General features: G+C 37.9%; 1 protein-coding gene across 9 annotated transcripts in view; it reads right to left on the bottom strand.

Annotated features, from left to right (window-relative positions):
* The window catches only part of apba1a (amyloid beta (A4) precursor protein-binding, family A, member 1a), a 388,552-nt gene that overhangs the window by 102,950 nt on the left and 267,090 nt on the right, over positions 1-18,512 (bottom strand). For all 9 annotated transcript variants that reach the window (XM_039750752.1, XM_039750743.1, XM_039750749.1 and 6 more), the window contains one exon: positions 2,856-4,502. In XM_039750752.1, the coding sequence (XP_039606686.1) occupies positions 2,856-4,421 (1,566 nt within the window). In that variant the 5' untranslated portion in view covers positions 4,422-4,502. The remainder of the gene's footprint in view (positions 1-2,855; positions 4,503-18,512) is intronic.

Genomic DNA, 18,512 nt, shown 5'->3' with positions numbered 1-18,512 from the left:
AGATGTTTCCCACGGGACCCCAATGCAAACAAAGCATACTGACATGTGTGCTCCTACATTCCTGCACTTGTGCTTATCCTCCAAAGAGAAACTCACATACCAAATCAGCATGATTTATAAAGACTGACTGGACTAGTAAACTCAACCTGGTCACACATCAATGATCCCCCATTCTTAATGCAGCCTATCCTGACAGCATCAGGCCAATCACATTAAATGTTCACATGCAACCACATACACACTAATTCCCAGTCAATATGGATTCACAATTTCCATAACACATGTTCTTAGGCTGTAGGAAAAAAAACAATGTCTGCCTATTGATTCGTTGATTTTTCTGAACTTGCTTTCCATTACAGACGACTCACTGTGCATACAAGTTTCGTTACAATGTCTCAAGTAGCTGCTCTCAGTACCAATGGGAAAGCCAGAAGTCAACTTTGGTTGAAACAGCATTTCATTGTAGGGCATATTGAATTAAAGATCCACCACTATTCCTCATTCAATGGTCAAGAGTCCCGTCATCAATTCAAAAGTACAGTATTATGGGATTGTGTTTCTTGTTTATGACATGTGCTGTTTTTTATGGCAGTATGTGTTTAACAATATTTTAGCAAAAAATGCATGTGTGTTGAGCGTTTTGAGCATATGACTGCATGACTGGCACATGGATTATGTGATAAAGAAGAAAGTGAGAATTTTCTTTCTTGTTTTTATGGATGTTTATCACATTGTTTGTCAGTGTACAGCATCGGTCACAATTAGGGGCTGTTATATCACAAACTTTTTTTTCTTTCCATTGTGCATGACATCATTACAGTAAAAAAAAAAGTCATCACTACATTAATGGGTAAGTAATATTTATAAAAATAAGTTCTAGGGGAAGTATTTCTTTAAGGAACATCATCTCAAGCTTACAATGAGCACCCAAAGAAGAAAGTATCTTCAGCAACCTGAAACAACTGACTGCAGTGGCAAATTCCTCCGTGACCTTAGTGTCAAAAAAGAAAGTTAGTGACCTAGCACTGACCTTGTCTCTAATTTGTCAAAGAAGTCTGTGCATTTGAAAAAGCACAGAAATCAGAGAAACAGATTCAATTATATGTGTTCAAACTGAACAATTCTGACTAAGAAATAATAACCACAAGATTAATAAATGGCTTATCCACAAACTAATACAACTTAAACATTGAATTGGATATAAAACAAAAATATTATCAATTGTTCTTCACATACTGGATCTGAACTCCACTGTATTGGACACTGAGAGAACCTCACATTGGAAAAATGGTCATAAAGTAAACAGTGCAGAAACAGGGTCCTTCCAGAAAGAGGAGTGGTAGATTTTCTAAGAGAAGAGGAGCTAGCTATTCTGTGCAGTGTGAGAAGAGAGGTGAAGAAATCGGAGAAACTCCTCCAGTCACCAGATGACAGCAGGCTGGCCTTGGTATGAGTGTAGAGACATCTGCTGCACACTGCACATATAGGGACTGAATGTCAAGAATGCAGGGATGCCCAGGAAACCCAGCAACATTGTGGGACATTTTTAAATGTCTTGTCACAGACCACAGACAAATGTAGTAAGTATCCAAGTAGTGTTGTAGACAGTGGACCTTTAGGGTGCTTCAAAACTTAATCTGATATCATTGGAGAATTAATATGAATAGGACAGTCGGGCCCTGTTAGGCAGAATAGTCTGTTTTCATCAACATTGTTCTAAAATTTGAATGTTTTTAACATGACACCTGATATAACTTTGAACATTCATCGATATTTTACAGTGCTCAAGCTTGTGCGATAATTCTGTACATTCACTAATTTGGTATGCTTGTTTAAGTCTTTATTATTAATGGTTAATTTCCATTACGTGTTTTTGAGGTGCTGAGCCTGTTTTTTGCATTTTATTATAGAGATCGTTTTTGGTTATTAGAAAATATTTTGCATTGATTTCATCTTAAGTTGTTTTTCACTGGGTGGCGTGATTTTGTGTCAATAGCAGTTGTGGTGGTAGGCTGTTTTGGAAGCTACATGGTTGACGTCATCGGCATGCCTCTACAAAAATCAAAACATTGGATGTGTCACTATTCGTGTTTATGGATACTCAAAGAAAAACAACCATTGTACATGTGTTAGTATAACTATTTAAACCAGGCTTTTGGTTTCTACTGCCTAACTTCAATTCTTTGATTAGTGCTTTGGCTGTGATGAAAGACAGGACCAATTTTAGATTTTAATTCTGTCTTACATTTCCTCTTCTGCTCATCCCTTTAAACTTGGAAGGCTTTCCTGTGCAAGGCTAACAGCTTGAAGATTAGAGGTAAGTGGGGCAAGGGCCCAACCAGCAGGAGGAAAAAGGAGAGGCCATTACATACAAAAAGTAACAAAGAAACAGGAGTGCTTTGTTGTACATTGGCGTGGAAGTGGCTGAACCACCGCACTAGACATATCTTTATAGGTTGGTTTTTCACTTTTCTATCTGATATTTTGTGCAGGTGTTTTGTTCTTCTGAACTTTGTATTTATCTATTTTATACAATTTGTTTTGTATAATTTAGCCTCTTTCTCATTATTCTAGGTTAGGAGGATAACGACAAGAGTACCTTCTCCTCTTCCACTTCAGTCAATTCTACACTATGTTTATATTTAGGGGGGGGAACTGGGATCAGAGAGACTGTAAAGTTCTTACAACTCTATAGACTGAGAAAATGATACCATATTAACTTACTCTATGCATTATATGTACTAAAAACTGTTGGTTTTCAGTCAGTTTCCTTATATAATTTAATTAATATTGTAAAAGTAGCTCAACTGACTGCACGCCCATCTAAGACAAATAACAGATAAGCAGTGACTTACATCTCCGCCTAGCTGCCTTTGGTTATCACATTCTCTGGTCGGACTGATGTCTTGCCTCATAACCCAAATTGGTTCTTTTGGCTCATCAGGAGTGTAAGGGGAGCGTATGGTCCTTGTCTTGACTTCCTCAATGGCTTCTTTAATGTCCTTTATGGCCAAAGAAATGGCATCCCTTTTCTCCTTGCTGTGTCTCTGCAGGGGTTGCTCTCCAACAGGGCTTGACGAAGTAGGCCTTGGGGGACTTTCTCCTGGCTCCTTGTTTCCTGGCTCCAAAGAGTTTTGCTCCGATTCTGGACGGTCCTCTGTAGCAGCCTGGTCTAGACTCTGAGAGCTCATGCTCTGCTTAACTTCTGCTACTATCTGATCAATATCTTCCTCCTGGTCATAGCTGTCCATGCGAGGGTATGGTGCAAATTCGGCTTCCTTCTCTGGGCTATCAGACTCGCCATCAGAACGTTCATCATAATGGTGAAGTCTTGCTCCCAGTGCCTCCTGACGGTAGCTGTTGTGCTCAAATAAACGAAAACCCACTCTGGATTGAGGATGATCCACTTCCGGAGGGGTATCACCAATTTCTTCATAAACATGTTCTTGGAGTCCATAATCAGCATAGGGTTCAGCGTAGGGTTCATCTTCATCTTCTTCTCGCCCTTCACCTCCATCCCTTGACTCATGCTCTGTACCTTGGAATAATCTATGGGTATAAACATAGCCTGAGTAGGCCGAATTTATGACCTCTCCATTATGGTCAAGTGAGCGAAAGTGTGGAAGGGGGTCTGCTGGGGGTGGAGGCGGATGAGACTGAACCTGAACAGGTCCTTCGTGCTGCTCAGCCTCAGCACTCTCTGTGTACTCCTCAGCTTCTGGACGGTAGTGCAGTGCATAAGCATTTTCATCTTCCACGGCCTCCCCTCCAGATGCTGTCTCTGCTTCTGCCTCTGAGGCTATCATATCACCCTCAGCTGTATCAGTGTGATTGTGAAAGCCACTTTCAGTGCTTGCTGATCTGGCAAGTGCAGAACCCCGATCTTCATCCTCTATGTCCTCATACTCTATATCTATAGGTTGGGATGGTTGAACAGGAGCTGGCAAAGGGGGAGAAGGCTGCAGTGCCTCTGCCTCAGCCATTTTCTGCTGGTGTTGCCGTCTCTGTCGTTGCTGCTGTGCTCTGATTCGGGCCTCTCCATCAGCCTGTCTTCTGTATCGGGTAACTGCCGCCCTGTGTGGTGTTGGCTGCTCAAGTTCTTCTTGTGATTTTCTTTGCCCTCGGGCAGGATTTCCAGTGACAGTGCCATCAAACCTTCTGTACCGAGTTACAGAAGGCTGCTGTTGTTGGGGATAAAGTTCTCCACTATCTTGGCCATTACTATTTAGTTGCTGCCGTACTCTTCCACGTCTCATGCTTCCAGAGTTTGAGTGATCGGGTCTCTGAAACTGGACAGAAGATGCAGCATGCTGTTCTTCTTCTACATCAGGGCATTCAATGTCAGCCTCTACAGCTTCATTCACATCCCCTCCGCTGCTACCAGGCTCATCTTCCAGTTCAGCCTCGTCTCGATGGCTCATGGCTGCCTTATTAACAAGCACTCTTTTACAATGAACACATTCCTTCCTCTCTTCCAACAGTCATGCCATCCAGTCGACAGACTGCAAGAAACAAAAATGTATATAAATTAAAATGCAGGAAGACAAACAAAATCCCATGCTTATGAAAAATTCAAAATAATTATTATATATACTTTAGTAAATGTTTCTCTAAAGGGTAGATGAAACTGAATTCAGGGGCCTGGGTGGATTTCATCTTGGAAATATTTGGCAGAAGGTAGGAATAATCCAGCACAGGGCATCTATAATGTGTATAGTACTTACCAAACAAGATGACACCTGAACAAATCAATTGATGGAGAAGTTTTTACATTTTGTTCAGTGTTTTAGTATGGTCACGGTCATATTATTTCAGTCATTGCTGTTTACGGTTTCTATGTCCATTGCCTGTAATGTGATATGCCTTATTGTCCCACCTATATAAGATAGTGGCATGCAGCTTCTGGCATAAAAATATCTGATCTGTTTCCTAAACAAATGAGGATTACTGCTATTACTGCTAGGGGAAAATAAAATAAAACAGTCTGAGTGTTATGGCTAGAATGAGACTGATTGTGCGCCACAGTTTTAATATCAGAACAAGTACAACCAAGTAAATGGTCCTTAAATTATCTTCTATTACTCACTCCAAATATTATCAAAAAAACTTAACCCATGTTATTGGAAAAAAAAACACCAATATTATGAGATTCAGCAATTTTAAAAACATCAGATGTGCACACTAATTCAGTGTTTGGCTATGTCTGTAATAACCTTTCATCCCCAGGACTGGTTTTTCTCTCAAAAGACAAAATCACAGTAAACGTTTCCTGCCATGTGCTTGATATCATGACGTATTTATATGAGAATTCCTCCTATCACACAAGCAAACAGAAACTGCATCCTTAACTTATGCATCGGAAACACAGAAGGCATGCTTTGTTGTCTTAAAGTGGATGTACATGGTATGTATGTGTTCTACGTTCCATTGGGCAAAGAAAATTACAAGAAGAGCCTGAGCAGCCACCACCACACAGGGCAGCAGTTAACCGATAGAGAAGACAGGCTGAAGGGGAGGCCAAGCAGGCATGATATTTTTTATAACGTACAGAAAACGGTTTAACTTTAGAACATAACTTTGGATTGTAAATGCATATATACAATGTGTGTGAATAAAAATACCAAACCTATCCATTCATGTCTAACAATATCTAATTTTAATTTAAGTTTAACCTTGACGGTGAAGCAGGATAAGCCAATTGTTGCTCAGACACATATATGACCCTGCTAGATCAGATGCAAACTTTTGTTAAGTGCTGCTCTGGGGTATGTCATTTGATTTACTTGGGTTGAAGGTTCGCCTGCACTCCAGCTGAGTGAAGCTGCTGCTTTGATACCCTATCTGTGACATCAAACGTAGAACTAATGATCCTTTGGAACGATGACAAGTGTCAGAAGCACGAGCGCCCCATCCGCTTCCCCAGGAAGACACCCTAGTGGAATACAGGTGGCCGAGATGAAAGGTTAAGGATGGAATGGAGGCTGGTGGCTGAGATAGAAGTTCATAAACATCTCCAAGAGGTGTGTCAAGGACTGGAAAACTGATGCTTCCAAAAAACATGCTGTGTCTCACTGCTGCTCTGTTCATTAAAGGACCATGCCAGACAATGTCAGACCATAGACTTATCAACTTACTAAGACAGAGAACCATCTGGTAGCCTAATCAAGATGAACACATTATTGTCAAGGTTGTATTGATATTATGGTTACACTCATTTTCACTCTGTTTATATTTTGTGCATAACTGGAAATCTTCAGTTAACCTACATATGAATAAAATGTGAAACCTTCTCTCCTATCTGTTCTGGTACTCTATCAAATTGCTTGGGTTTATAGTTGTAAAATTATGTATTGAACTATGGTAGCAGTTAACCCTGACAGTGAGCAGTTTAGAGAATCAACAAACAAGGACTGTAGATGGGATATAGGGCATTCCATTCAGGCCTAGGGTCCTACTACAACAAAACAGTAAGGTCCCCTGTGTAAGGAGGCTTTAACGGTCTCAAAGGTTTATATGGTGTGTATCAGCAGACGATTATATACTCTCAGAAACAAAACATGAAAACCATGCACTTGAACATTTTTTAGGCAGCATATTGACCACATCGTGCCATATTTGACACTATATATTTTCTCCTAAATTATAGGAGGAATGATACATTTTTGTGTTTTTTTTTTAATTTCACATTTTGCTTTGCATTTAGTTTTTTCTAAACATTCTAAGGTTTTGAATCATATACAATTTTGTGCTTTTGGTTTCATCTCGTTTAGTCATATAATCTTATGTAACAAGACATTAGCAATGGCTTTTTTGATCTTAATAACACTTAAAAGCATCAATGAATTATGAATGTGAGTTTGTCTAGCATTTTGGGTTTTACCCTCATGCCCGATTTTTTGACATTTGTTCTCATCTTCATGTTCTTTTTTTCTTGCCTTTGTGACCTACTATTTCCAAGACATAATATATGTGTTTAAATAAGCCCACCAAAAGTTTTGATTTATAGGCATCATAATTAGCAAAATAAATTGCGACTGTGTTACAGCCAAGCATCATGAAGCAAACCAAACTCACAAATACACCATGACTCCATGAGTCATTGGTTAACTCACACTTTTCTAAAGCTTTCAGAAAGAAATCAATCGAAAGAGAGTCTGTATCACTGAAGGAGAAAGCAGAAGAGAACTGCAGAGATTGTTCACTTCAATTTGTTCTTAAATGAAATGGAAAACTCTTTAAAAACCAACAGGGACAGTTGAAAGAGATACGTGCTTTCAAATGCCTCCCACATGAAAAGGTTTCATAATCTAAATAGTAAGGAAGTAGAAAAAAATCTCAGTTTTTATTTCAGAAGGATAAGACTGAATTAAATATTTAAATCCTTTCATACTGTGGGTCACTCAAATGACTCGGTATGCACACAAATATTAAAATAAAATACACAAAATTGTATAAAAAAATTTATTTACAATGATTTATTGTATAAAAATTTTTTTGTTTTGACATCAAAGTCCTCATCTTAATGCCACCTCTTCACACTTGTGGCACCATTACTTTATTTAAAGGCTTCATGGTCAGATGAACAAACCTTATAATATGTTCTCATGATAAAGAAAGCCAGTGAAGAGCCATAGCCAGCTTTTTTTCCCTCAAACACCTATTGCTTATGTCCGTGGACTCTCCCAGATCGCCCTGTCCTACAGTATTTATGTTATCTATTAGTGACACCTCCATCACTCCGACCGATAATGAGTTGTAAGTGCTTGGCTGATTTCATCACTTATAGAGTGTGATAAATTTAACATTACACAGCATTGTTAAACCTGTTTAATCCAATTTAAAGTTGTGGGGGGCCTGAAGCTTATTGGAAGCACTGGGTACAAGGTGAAAAAAGGCTATGGATTGAGTGCCAAGGCCCAAATCCATTTGCCCAGCCCCACTGTGGACTTCTATTTAACAAAACTTGCACATCTTTGGGGGGGGAAAAAAAATGGCCAGATGAACACACAGATAGAAATGTGTGTGAATGTGTAGACTTCAAATGGAAAATGACTTGGTGCAGAATACAAACTCGGGACACTGGGTCTGTGCCACCCATTCTCAGTTCTCAGGCAGGGGTCCAGATTGGCTGGGAGGCCAGTTCCCTGCAGGACCCACTGATGCACACTAGCGCATGGGTTTAATAGGGTTGTGCTGTATACTGGAACTGGTATATTTAAAATGGTACTGTACCAGACTAGAGGGGCACTGGCTAACCTGGGAAGTCCTGGAAAACGGCTGATAAAGTGGCGATGATAAACAAATGGAAAAATCTTTACAGCATTGGAGTACGTTGTAATGCAATTTGGGAGTCCTGCTTTGCTACTTATTATCATCTACAGATATAGTCCCGCCACCTTAGCATGACAGAAATATTAATAGTGTGCACCATGGTCATCATATCATCTCTACTAAAAAGAAAACAAAAACAAAAAACAGAGCAAATCAATTATTGCTGATGAAGTATAAATTGCAGCTGAAAAGAGGACACTGAAAACACCATGCCTGAAACATTTTCAGTATTTGACAGCACCAGAGTAATCAGGAATGGGACCTGCCATCTACTCCACTTATGCCAGGCCCCTCTGGCAGCTGGAATGCATCAATCTGCTCAGAAAATGCAGCTTTCCTGATTTAATGGCTATTATGCAATTCCCTTAATGGGAGTTAAACCCGTAGGCAGTTCAGTGATGCCAAATCATAGAAAGTTTAAATGCCAAGTGCAGATTGAACAATCTAAATTCTGAGCCAGAGAAATACAGGAAAAATACCCCAGAATACACACAAACATACATACACACACACACACACATATCTTAGCAGGGCAGACTCTATAGATTATACTACCTGAGAGTGATTATTATTTGCAACTGTTGTACTGTATTCATCATTACAACAAGTTACAGAAAGGTACGTCCAGAGAATAAGCAGCACTTACAGCTAAGGCAGCACTACAAGCTGACTGAAATGGTCTACCAGATGGTGGACTGAATGAAACCCGTACAGAAAGAATAAAATGGAATGACGCAAACAGAAAAGAGAGGGAGAGAGTGACATTGAAGTCAACTTTGTTCTGCTTCACAGAACAAGCATTGGCAAGCCTCGATACCAGAGAGACTTCCAGCAGAGACACTGTAAAAAAATCCATGGAGTGGAAAAGGCAAGCCAGCAAATGATAACATGGGTCATGCTTATCAGTCTTCTTATCTGTGTTCTCTGGCAACACAGGATAAAAATACAGGATATAGGAAGAAGACAGTGAAAAGAAAACCTTTGCTATTTGAAAAAGTCACACAAAAAAGAAAAATAACAACAACAGAGTGTTAATAATAATAATAATAATAATAATAATAATGCAAATGCTGAATTCCATGTGCACAAATCCTGCCTAGGCCACAGTGGTGCTGCTTTCAGATGCATGGGCTTCTATGCACTGGTGCAGCTAACAAGAAATCTTTAAGGTTCATTTAAGCAGTAAAAGTAAAGATCGTAAATTGTTCAAAGCCATGTTGCCAGGTCTCCTTTACCAGAATCAGAGACAGTGGGAGAGGGAGAATATCCAGAATCTACTAGCACATTTAATAAACATAGATTTCAGCCTGAAATAAACAATATGCCCCTTAATTACTCAGAATTACTCCTTTGCCTGCAGAGATCCTTAGTGGATGTGAATATATTAGACATCTCAGAACCTGGCAGCTGAAAAAGCCTTAGAATAAGAAGGGGGAGGCTGCGCTTTGGGGGGGTTTATGCAGGCTATAGAAGCTGTTTAAATAGCCAAGTGCAGTAAGATGTTGACGATCTGAAGCCCTCAGCCTTTCTACTCACAGACTGCTTAGGGCGATCTTCTAGAACATAAAAAGTCCACCCTTTCATGTTTTTGCAGAATTCTGATTTGTTTTATCAACATAGCAAAATATTACTTAATTCAACAATATTTTTAATTATTTATTTAATAAAGAAGACAATTGCATTCATTCAAATTTTAATAATTTATATTAGCAATTGTTAACCACAACCTGCAACACTGGGTTGGTTCCTACCTTGCACCCAGGGCAGCCTCCAAACCATGCAATTCAGAAGTAGGTTTTGCAGCTTTGATCATAGATAGACAAATGGATTTCATCACTTAGCATACAAAATATTTATATTTTCAACCCACCACAAAACTCAAAAAAGGATTTAGAAGAGATAAAATCTGCCTTTTTAAAGAAGAGACCATTTACAGTCATGTGTATTATATTAGTGTAGTAAGGTAAGCTTACCCCATACCTGATATACAGTAAAAAGGGTCTGGGGACACTGAAATAGTCATCTTCTTCATGAATGTGTGCATTTTTTGTGCTAGTTTTTATATGGCCCTGCCACTTTGGTGATTTGGGACTTATGTTACATGCTACATGTTGCTATTGTTATGAAACAGTGTGCATGTATATGTTTTCTTGTCAGTTTAGGTTGTTTCTGTTGGTTTTGTTTGTACTTAGTTAATTCTGTACTGTCTCTTTAGGTTTGCCTACTGTCCTTGTTCTTCGTGGGTGGGGCCACAGGAGGTGAAGCCACCCTGACATCACCACTCCTGAGCTGTCCTTGAGAAGAGAAGTCTCAGGAGATGAAGATCATTCAGTTTATGAACAATTTTGTAAGTACTGCTATTTTTTTCCGATTTTCTGGTTTTCTTGATTTATTTTGGTTCTATTCCTGATTTTCTCTTTCAGATTATGGATTTAGACTTGGTTGCTATAGGAATGCAACTCCTTGTAACAATTTTTACTCTTTTGAACAATTTCTTGTAATTTTCTACTGTTTTGTGAATAAATTCTTTATTATAAAAATGTATTGTTTGCCTTTCTCTGCACAAGCTGGGTGTTTACGTCATCCTCCACACCTTGTGCGGTTATTTGCTATAATTTGGAACAATTCCATTTATTTTGCCAGTTCCACTTGGTTGAGGCACACTGGGCCAGAGGCCTGCAGCTAGCAGTTGTGAGACTAGCTGGATTTTGGGCAAGTCTCCTACAGCAAGCTAGATTAGTTGTTGCTCTTACCTTATGATCCTTATAGAAGACCTTACACCCACTTTGTTATGTTGGAGACTCTACATCAAAACAGCTAGGCATGTGATATACATGCTACATGATATCATGGCACTCACATGACACAGGATGGCCACACAGTATACTTTTTCTGAATGTGCTTTGATACCTAAAGACCTAAAGTTTCTTAGCAATCTCCTAGTTAATGATTTCTGCTATTCAGTTTGTTTTTTGATCACAAATTTGCTGAAACTACAAGAGAGAAAAATAAATCCACTAAAAAAGTGCTTCAAACTCAAGGTTTATATAGCCCAGATTTCTTAGTCCTAAAGTGGACAAACTTCCATTGTATTTAAAGGAGTAGAAATTATTAATAAAGAGTTATCAATTACCGATGCTGAATAAATATATGTATGGAGTCATTATTTCCATGTTAACAGTACTAGGGTGTTGTAATTTGTTATCCATTATGGATGTAATGAAAAGTCGTATCTTGCTTGAAGAAGGGGCCTGAGTTGCCTCGAAAGCTTGCATATTGTAATCTTTTTAGTTAGCCAATAAAAGGTGTCATTTTACTTATGTTCTCAGTACATGTTTTAACAGTGAAATTTTACTAGTGTGTGCTAATCAAATTTAACACAAGTTCCATGATTGGAAAGCACAACTACCTTACCCTCAAAATTTGTATATTACTTATCTGAAAACATCTCAAAAATACAGTAAATATTTGAATTTATACCCGTGAATTCCGAAAGAGTTTTGATCCACAGGTGACATGGTTACTCATACCCATTAAAATTAAAAACAACAGGGACATGATACATACTTTCTTTCTCTTTAATTCATGATTCAGACCTTTAACATTCCAGCACACAAAGTTAACTGTCCCGTCATGGAAACATTGATGTAATGTAATATGTAATAGTCGATCATTTTCCTTTATAAATAAATGACCAAGTATAATATTTTTGTCTCCTTTGTTTAACTGGTTTCTCTTTATCTGCTTTTAGGACTTGAGTGAAAATCTGATGATGTTTTAGGTCATATTTCTGCAGAAATATAGAAAATTCTAAAGGGTTCACAACCTTTCAAGCACAACTGTAACTGCTCAATGCTGATTACATGCAACATCAAATTGGTTGGATTAGCTCGTTAAGCCTTGAACTTCATAGACAGGTGTGTCCAATCATGAGAAAAGGTATTTAAGGTGGTCAATTGCAAGTCATGCTTCCCTTTGACTCTCATTTGAAGAGTGACAGCAAGAGTGAGTCAAAGGAACTCTCAAAAGATCTAAAAACAAAGATTGTTCAGTATGTTGGTTTAGGGGAAGGCTACAAAAAGCAATCTCAGAGGTTTAAACTGTCAGTTTCAACTGTAAAGAATGTAATCAGGAAATGGAAGGCCACAGGCACAGTTGCTGTTAAACCCAGGTCTGGCCGGCCAAGAAAAATACAGGAGCGGCACATGCGCAGGATTGTGAGAATGAACAGAAAACACACAGATCACCGCCAAAGACCTGCACTTGCTAAAGAAGGTGTATCTGTACATCGTTCTACAATTCAGCGCAATTTGCACAAAGAACATCTGTATGGCAGGGTGATGAGAAAGAAGCCCTTTCTGCACTCACGCCACAAACAGAGCCGCTTGTTGTATGCAAATGCTCATTTAGACAAGCCAGATTCATTTTGGAACAAAGTGCTTTGGACTGATGAGACAAAAATTGAGTTATATGGTCATAACAAAAAGTGCTTTGCATGGTGGAAGAAGAACACAGCATTCCAAGAAAACACCTGCTACCTACTGTCAAATTTGGTGGAGGTTCCATCATGCTGTGGGGCTGTGTGGCTAGTTCAGGGACTGGGGCCCTTGTTAAAGTCGAGGGTCGGATGAATTCAACCCAATATCAACAAATTCTTCAGAATAATGTTCAAGCATCAGTCACAAAGTTGAAATTACCAGGAGTTGGATATTCCAACAAGACAAAGACCCAAAACATTCATTCATGCAGAGTGAGAAGTACAATGTTCTGAAATGACCGTCACAGTCCCCTGACTTGAATATTATCGAAAATCTAAGGGATTATTTGAAGCAGACTGTCCATGCTCGGCAGCCATCAAATTTAACTGAACTGGAAAGATTATGGAAGAATGGTCAAAAAAACCTCCATCCAGAATCCAGAAACTCATCAAACGCTATAGGAGGCATCTAGAGGCAAAAGGAGGCTCAACTAAGTATTGATGTAATATCTCTGTTGGGGTGCCCAAATTTATGCACTTGTCTAACTTTGTTATGATGCATATTGCATATTTTCTGTTAATCCAATAAACTTAATGTCACTGCTGAAATACTACTGTTTCCATAAGGCATGTCATGTATTAAAAGGAAGTTGCTACTTTGAAAGCTCAGCCAATGATAAACAAAAATCCAAAGAATTAAGAGGGGTTCCCAAACTTTTTCATATGACTGTATGTACATTAAATAAATAAAGTACTACCTGTACATATCTAAAAAAAGGCACAGTGAAGCAATGAGGCAGAAAGTGAATGAATAAACAGCAAGACACTCCAGGCCTCACTTCTGCACCAGGGCGCTTTGCTTAAATGAGACCAGCACAAAATCCTTAATCACTGACAACATCACTCATTGACTTTCATTTTGAACAGATTATTGATTTTTGTCTTTGACTCCTAAGTTTCTTCAGTACAGTATTTTATCTCAAAGCTTTCCTATTTAGGTTGATCAATGTGCTTTTAGCCACAGCTTCCAAAAATGTACTGAGAGATACACAACATGTGAAGCCTACTCTTTTAAAATTAATGTTTCAAAGAGAGAGTGGAAGAGATATATAAACCCAGTAAGGACAAACAAGTGAAAATCAAATCACTTGCTCAAATTATTCCACCATTTCAGAATTACGTTTTAGCTCTCTAGAATCTAATAAAATGCCTATACCAGTGGCCATTTTGTCTATGGCCTAAGTCAGATGCTGGCCTAAAACAATCTAAAGTTAGGGATCACAATAATCTAGTGATGCTCCGATTAAAACCAGACAATTTTCATCCCAAAGGACTAAATTAGTGATTAGTAAATTAGCATTTTTTTTCCCCCAGAATCTGTTTTTGTAATCTTTACAGTAATTTAATTCTAGTACTCCTTTACACAAAATATTGCGGTATTTGAGAAATCATATGTGTCATTTTGCTGCCAAACCTCCTGTAAACAGAGAATTGACAGTCAGACTTTAGGAGAGAGTGAAGGCAAGAATATTGGCTTTTACACTAAAGAAAGTGTAGTGATGAACTGGGAAATGGGGAATCATAGGAGTCAGGGAGAGGAATGGCAGAGTTTGAGAAAAGAGGACTGCATTTTCAGCAGAAATTAAAAGAGAATGAGCTCAGACCTTTTCATTTTGTGTTGTAATTAAAATGGACACTCCTTCTCGGAGTGAGGACAGTAAATGAGCTTCTGTTTAAAAAAGCAGTTCACATTCTTAATTAGAGAAAGAACAAAGAAAGAAGAATTTGCCCTTGCTACTTACTAAACAATAGGCTTTTAGCTTAAACAAACGCCAGACTTGTCAATTTTATATGTAAATTGTTAAGTATGTTAGCCTTGTGTCTTTTTGATAAATATTAACATTTTATTAGAATTGTGCCTTGTAAGTATGTTAAGATGGTTTATATTCTTTTATAACATTTATATTATGGATACTTTTTTTATTAAAGAAAAACAATTATTTTATTTAGCAAAAAATCTGCCCATGGAGTAAGCAAACTTTAGTTGAAGATTTTTTTAAAATAAGCTAAATAATGTTAAATACAATATTATTTAAGGCTTGTAAACATACCTAAATTAATAAATTTAATGAGATGGATGCATAAGACAGAGAAATATGGAAATAATTGCTTCCACTGTGCTTTAGGAGCTTATTTTAAAATATTACTGATTAGATCCTGCCATGTTTTGAAAATAGTCTGTACGGATCCTCTAACTGAGTATTTGATTTTTTCCAATTTCAAATAGTATAACATATCGGTTTCCCACTGACTTAAAAGAGGAGAGTTTGGGTTCTTCCAGATATTATATGTTATTTTAAATGTACACAACCAAAGGATTTTATCAAATTTCCTAATATAGTAAACTACTTCTAGCTTTACTAGGCTTGTGAGCTATCCAAAACTTCCTAGGAGCTGTCAGAAGATAGTGTTCAGGCAAAGACCTGCATGTAAATCCAAGGAAAGGTGGAAAGTTTTGGAAATGTTGGACAATAAGGAAATCATAAAAGGATATTGAATTGACAGAGATTAAATGACACATCTATGTTACATATACGTGGAGAAGCCATGAGCTGCCAGCCACAATGAAAGTGTCGGTAATGTTACATGATATATGTGGCTTTGCAACAGAAACTATCTGGATATGTCACAACTAACCATTTACTGAATTTTGCGCCAACCTTAAAACACCCTTACAATGATTGAGGTAATGAGCATATTTATAGATTTCCCTTCCAATTCATGTAAGATAATGTTACACCAAGCTGAATTCATGCAAAATGGCATGCATATAACAGTAATTTCCCCAAGTCTGGATGAGCATACATATGTGAATCACAAGCAATATCATAGTATCAACACAAAGGTGGTCATTAATGCAAAACATACTATAGTTGCCAGCCTATTACCATGAAGATAAGCAGGGCAGGATGAATGATTGACAGCGAAATGTAACACAGGCCAGCTGAGCTCTGCATTCTACAAACCCCTGGTACAATCCTGTTACATTTTACCAGTATGGGAAGATTCAAGAAGACAGGTGGAAACTGCCAGGGCATTTGATATCTACAGCCTCAAAGAATGTAAAGGGGGATAATGGATATATATATATGTATATACAGAGAGAGAGAGAGAGACGCGGCACACAACTCTGGAAGACGAATGGAAACACTAGAAGACTTCAGAAACAGCCCTAGAATAGCTGTGGCTAGTTTCAGTAACTGTTACTTTAAGAGGTGTTTCTCATGGCCATAACGGTGGGAAGGTGATTCATCTAAAAGCACAGCTGTGGATAATCCACCCATCAATTTTCTAAACCCACTTTATCTTGAGCAGGATCGTGGGGAAGCTAGAGCTTATCCCAGCAATCATAAGATGCAAGGCAGGAACGATCCCTGGAACATTCTTTGTTAAATAAATGTGACCGTTGTCTGGCTTTCATCTCATTTGGTGTGAGGCTCAGTCTTTCCATCTCGAAGTTAAAGTTTGCTGCTCAGGATGTCATTAAGTTGTAACGTCTTTCGTTCTCAAACATGAATTCTCATTCCTAGTTGGAAGCAGAATGTTTCATCAACACTCTGAGGTGGGACAAATTCTTATCCTAGTGTGACATTTAGTACAATTCCTAGGAGTAACTCTGAGACGCTTGATAAATATGTAGTGCTAGAAATTCATGATTGAAACTGGAGGAAATGCCTCCTTAAATTTAACACAAGGAAAGATTTCAGACTCTGTGGGGGTAAAGAAACATTGTTGGTGATGGTATTTGTTCACTTTGAGGTTTTTTTTTTATAATAAACAACAACAACAACATTTATTTATATAGCATATTTTCATACAAACAGTATCTCAAAGTGCTTTACATATTAAAGAATAGAAAAATGAAAGACACAATTATAAAACAAAATAAATCAACATTAACATCGAATAAGAGCAAGGTTCAATGGCCAGGGGGACAGAAAAAACAAAAAAGCTCCAGACGGCTGGAGAAAAAATAAAATCTGTAGGGATTCCAGACTATGAGACCGTCCAGTCCCCTCTGGGCATTCTACCTAATATAAATGAAACAGTCCTCTTTGGATTTAGGATTCTCACGGAAGGGCTTGATGATGATGATGGTCACTTTTCTCAGAATAAAAATATATGTGGGAATGCAAGCTGCTTTTTCCTCTAGAAATTTTCTGTGTGGTTTCCTTGCATTATAATGTGTCCTGAATATAATGATTAATTAATTCAGGGTAGCGCCGTGTTACTTTGTTATGCATTCGGGTGGCACCATGTTATGATTCCTGTTACCGGCACACTGCTCCTGCTTGCCATGAAATGCACTTTGCATCATCAGTGCTACATTTTAAATCTGGTGCAAAGATTTATTTCATACTGGTGATTTGGATAAAAACACAATCAAACGTAACACATATTTCCTTCTTAAACTTCTTGTTTCCAATCTTGCTGTTTTCTTTCTGACTGAACGATGAGGCTTTGGTGCAAAAAAGTTTAGTCTTTAAGGTTTCAATCGGTTTCTGTTTTTTTGCTATGTTTCATTATCTGGTCCTCTTCTCGTTCTCGGGAGTTTCAAAACTCACACTTTTTAAAGTGCTTTAATATTAATATTTCAGTCATTTTTTTAATGTCATAGGTTCTTTCTATTGTTTACTGTAGTTTATACAATTATACGTGCATAAAGTTACCAGCCATTCTTTCAAATAATTTGTTATCTCTGCTATTTCAACTTTAAATAAATAATTATTCAGTTTTGAATGTAGAGATTTGCACTCATATTTAGTCAAAAAGCCATACTGGCCAAGTAAAAATTGTAGCAGTTGAGTAATAAAAAAAACACAAAATAAAGTATGGCGAGAAAAAAACATTTACGTATTTTCCATTCTATGTTGTCTTCCCTGTGAGAATGTATTTTCTTCAGCTTTAAGACAGGTGAGCAGTCAAAATAAGACAGCAAGTGTGAATATTATGAATTTAAGAAACTTTTTTTTATTTATAATGTAGTTAATATATTCTTAGCTTTGGTGGCACAGTTGCACAGACTGATTAGCAATGCCACCTCACAGATCCATCACATTAGGTTCAAATGCATCACGATTGTGTGTGTGGTGTTTTTTCTGGGTACTCCAGTTGTCCTCCCTCACATTCTCAAAGCCTTGTGAGTTTAGTTCAGTGGTCTCAATGTGAGTGTGGGTGTGTGCGTGAGTGGACCCTGCAATGAGCTGCTATCCTGTCCGGGCCCTTTTCCTGCATTGTACTTATGCTAACATGATAGGCTCATGCTTTCTGAGCTGGAGTAAGTGGGTCAGAGAATGCCTATGACTATTATTAGTTTACCATCGAATATAACACATTTTTTCAGATATTACCATGAACTTTTGCCAATACCAAAGAACATTTCTAAAAGAACATAAGAGAAAGTAAAGGTGAATTGTGGAATCATAGGTTGCGCATCCTACGAAGTCCTAATTTTTCGGCTAAAACGATGTTTTCAAAATTAGGAGGCAGCATTAGCCATTGGTATATTAGCAATTGATTTTCCTGAAAGGTATCCTTGAGCATTTATTTTTATTTATGTCCCACTGAATTAAGGTTTACAGGTAGTCAAGCTCACCATAAACATTTTAAAGAAATGACAATTATAAAGATTAGTGCAGCAGTT

The sequence above is a fragment of the Polypterus senegalus genome, chromosome 4 (genome assembly GCF_016835505.1).
Source record: "Polypterus senegalus isolate Bchr_013 chromosome 4, ASM1683550v1, whole genome shotgun sequence".
NCBI lineage: Eukaryota > Metazoa > Chordata > Cladistia > Polypteriformes > Polypteridae > Polypterus > Polypterus senegalus.
Note: the sequence above shows the minus strand (reverse complement) of the source record. Positions and strands in the feature narration are given on the sequence as shown.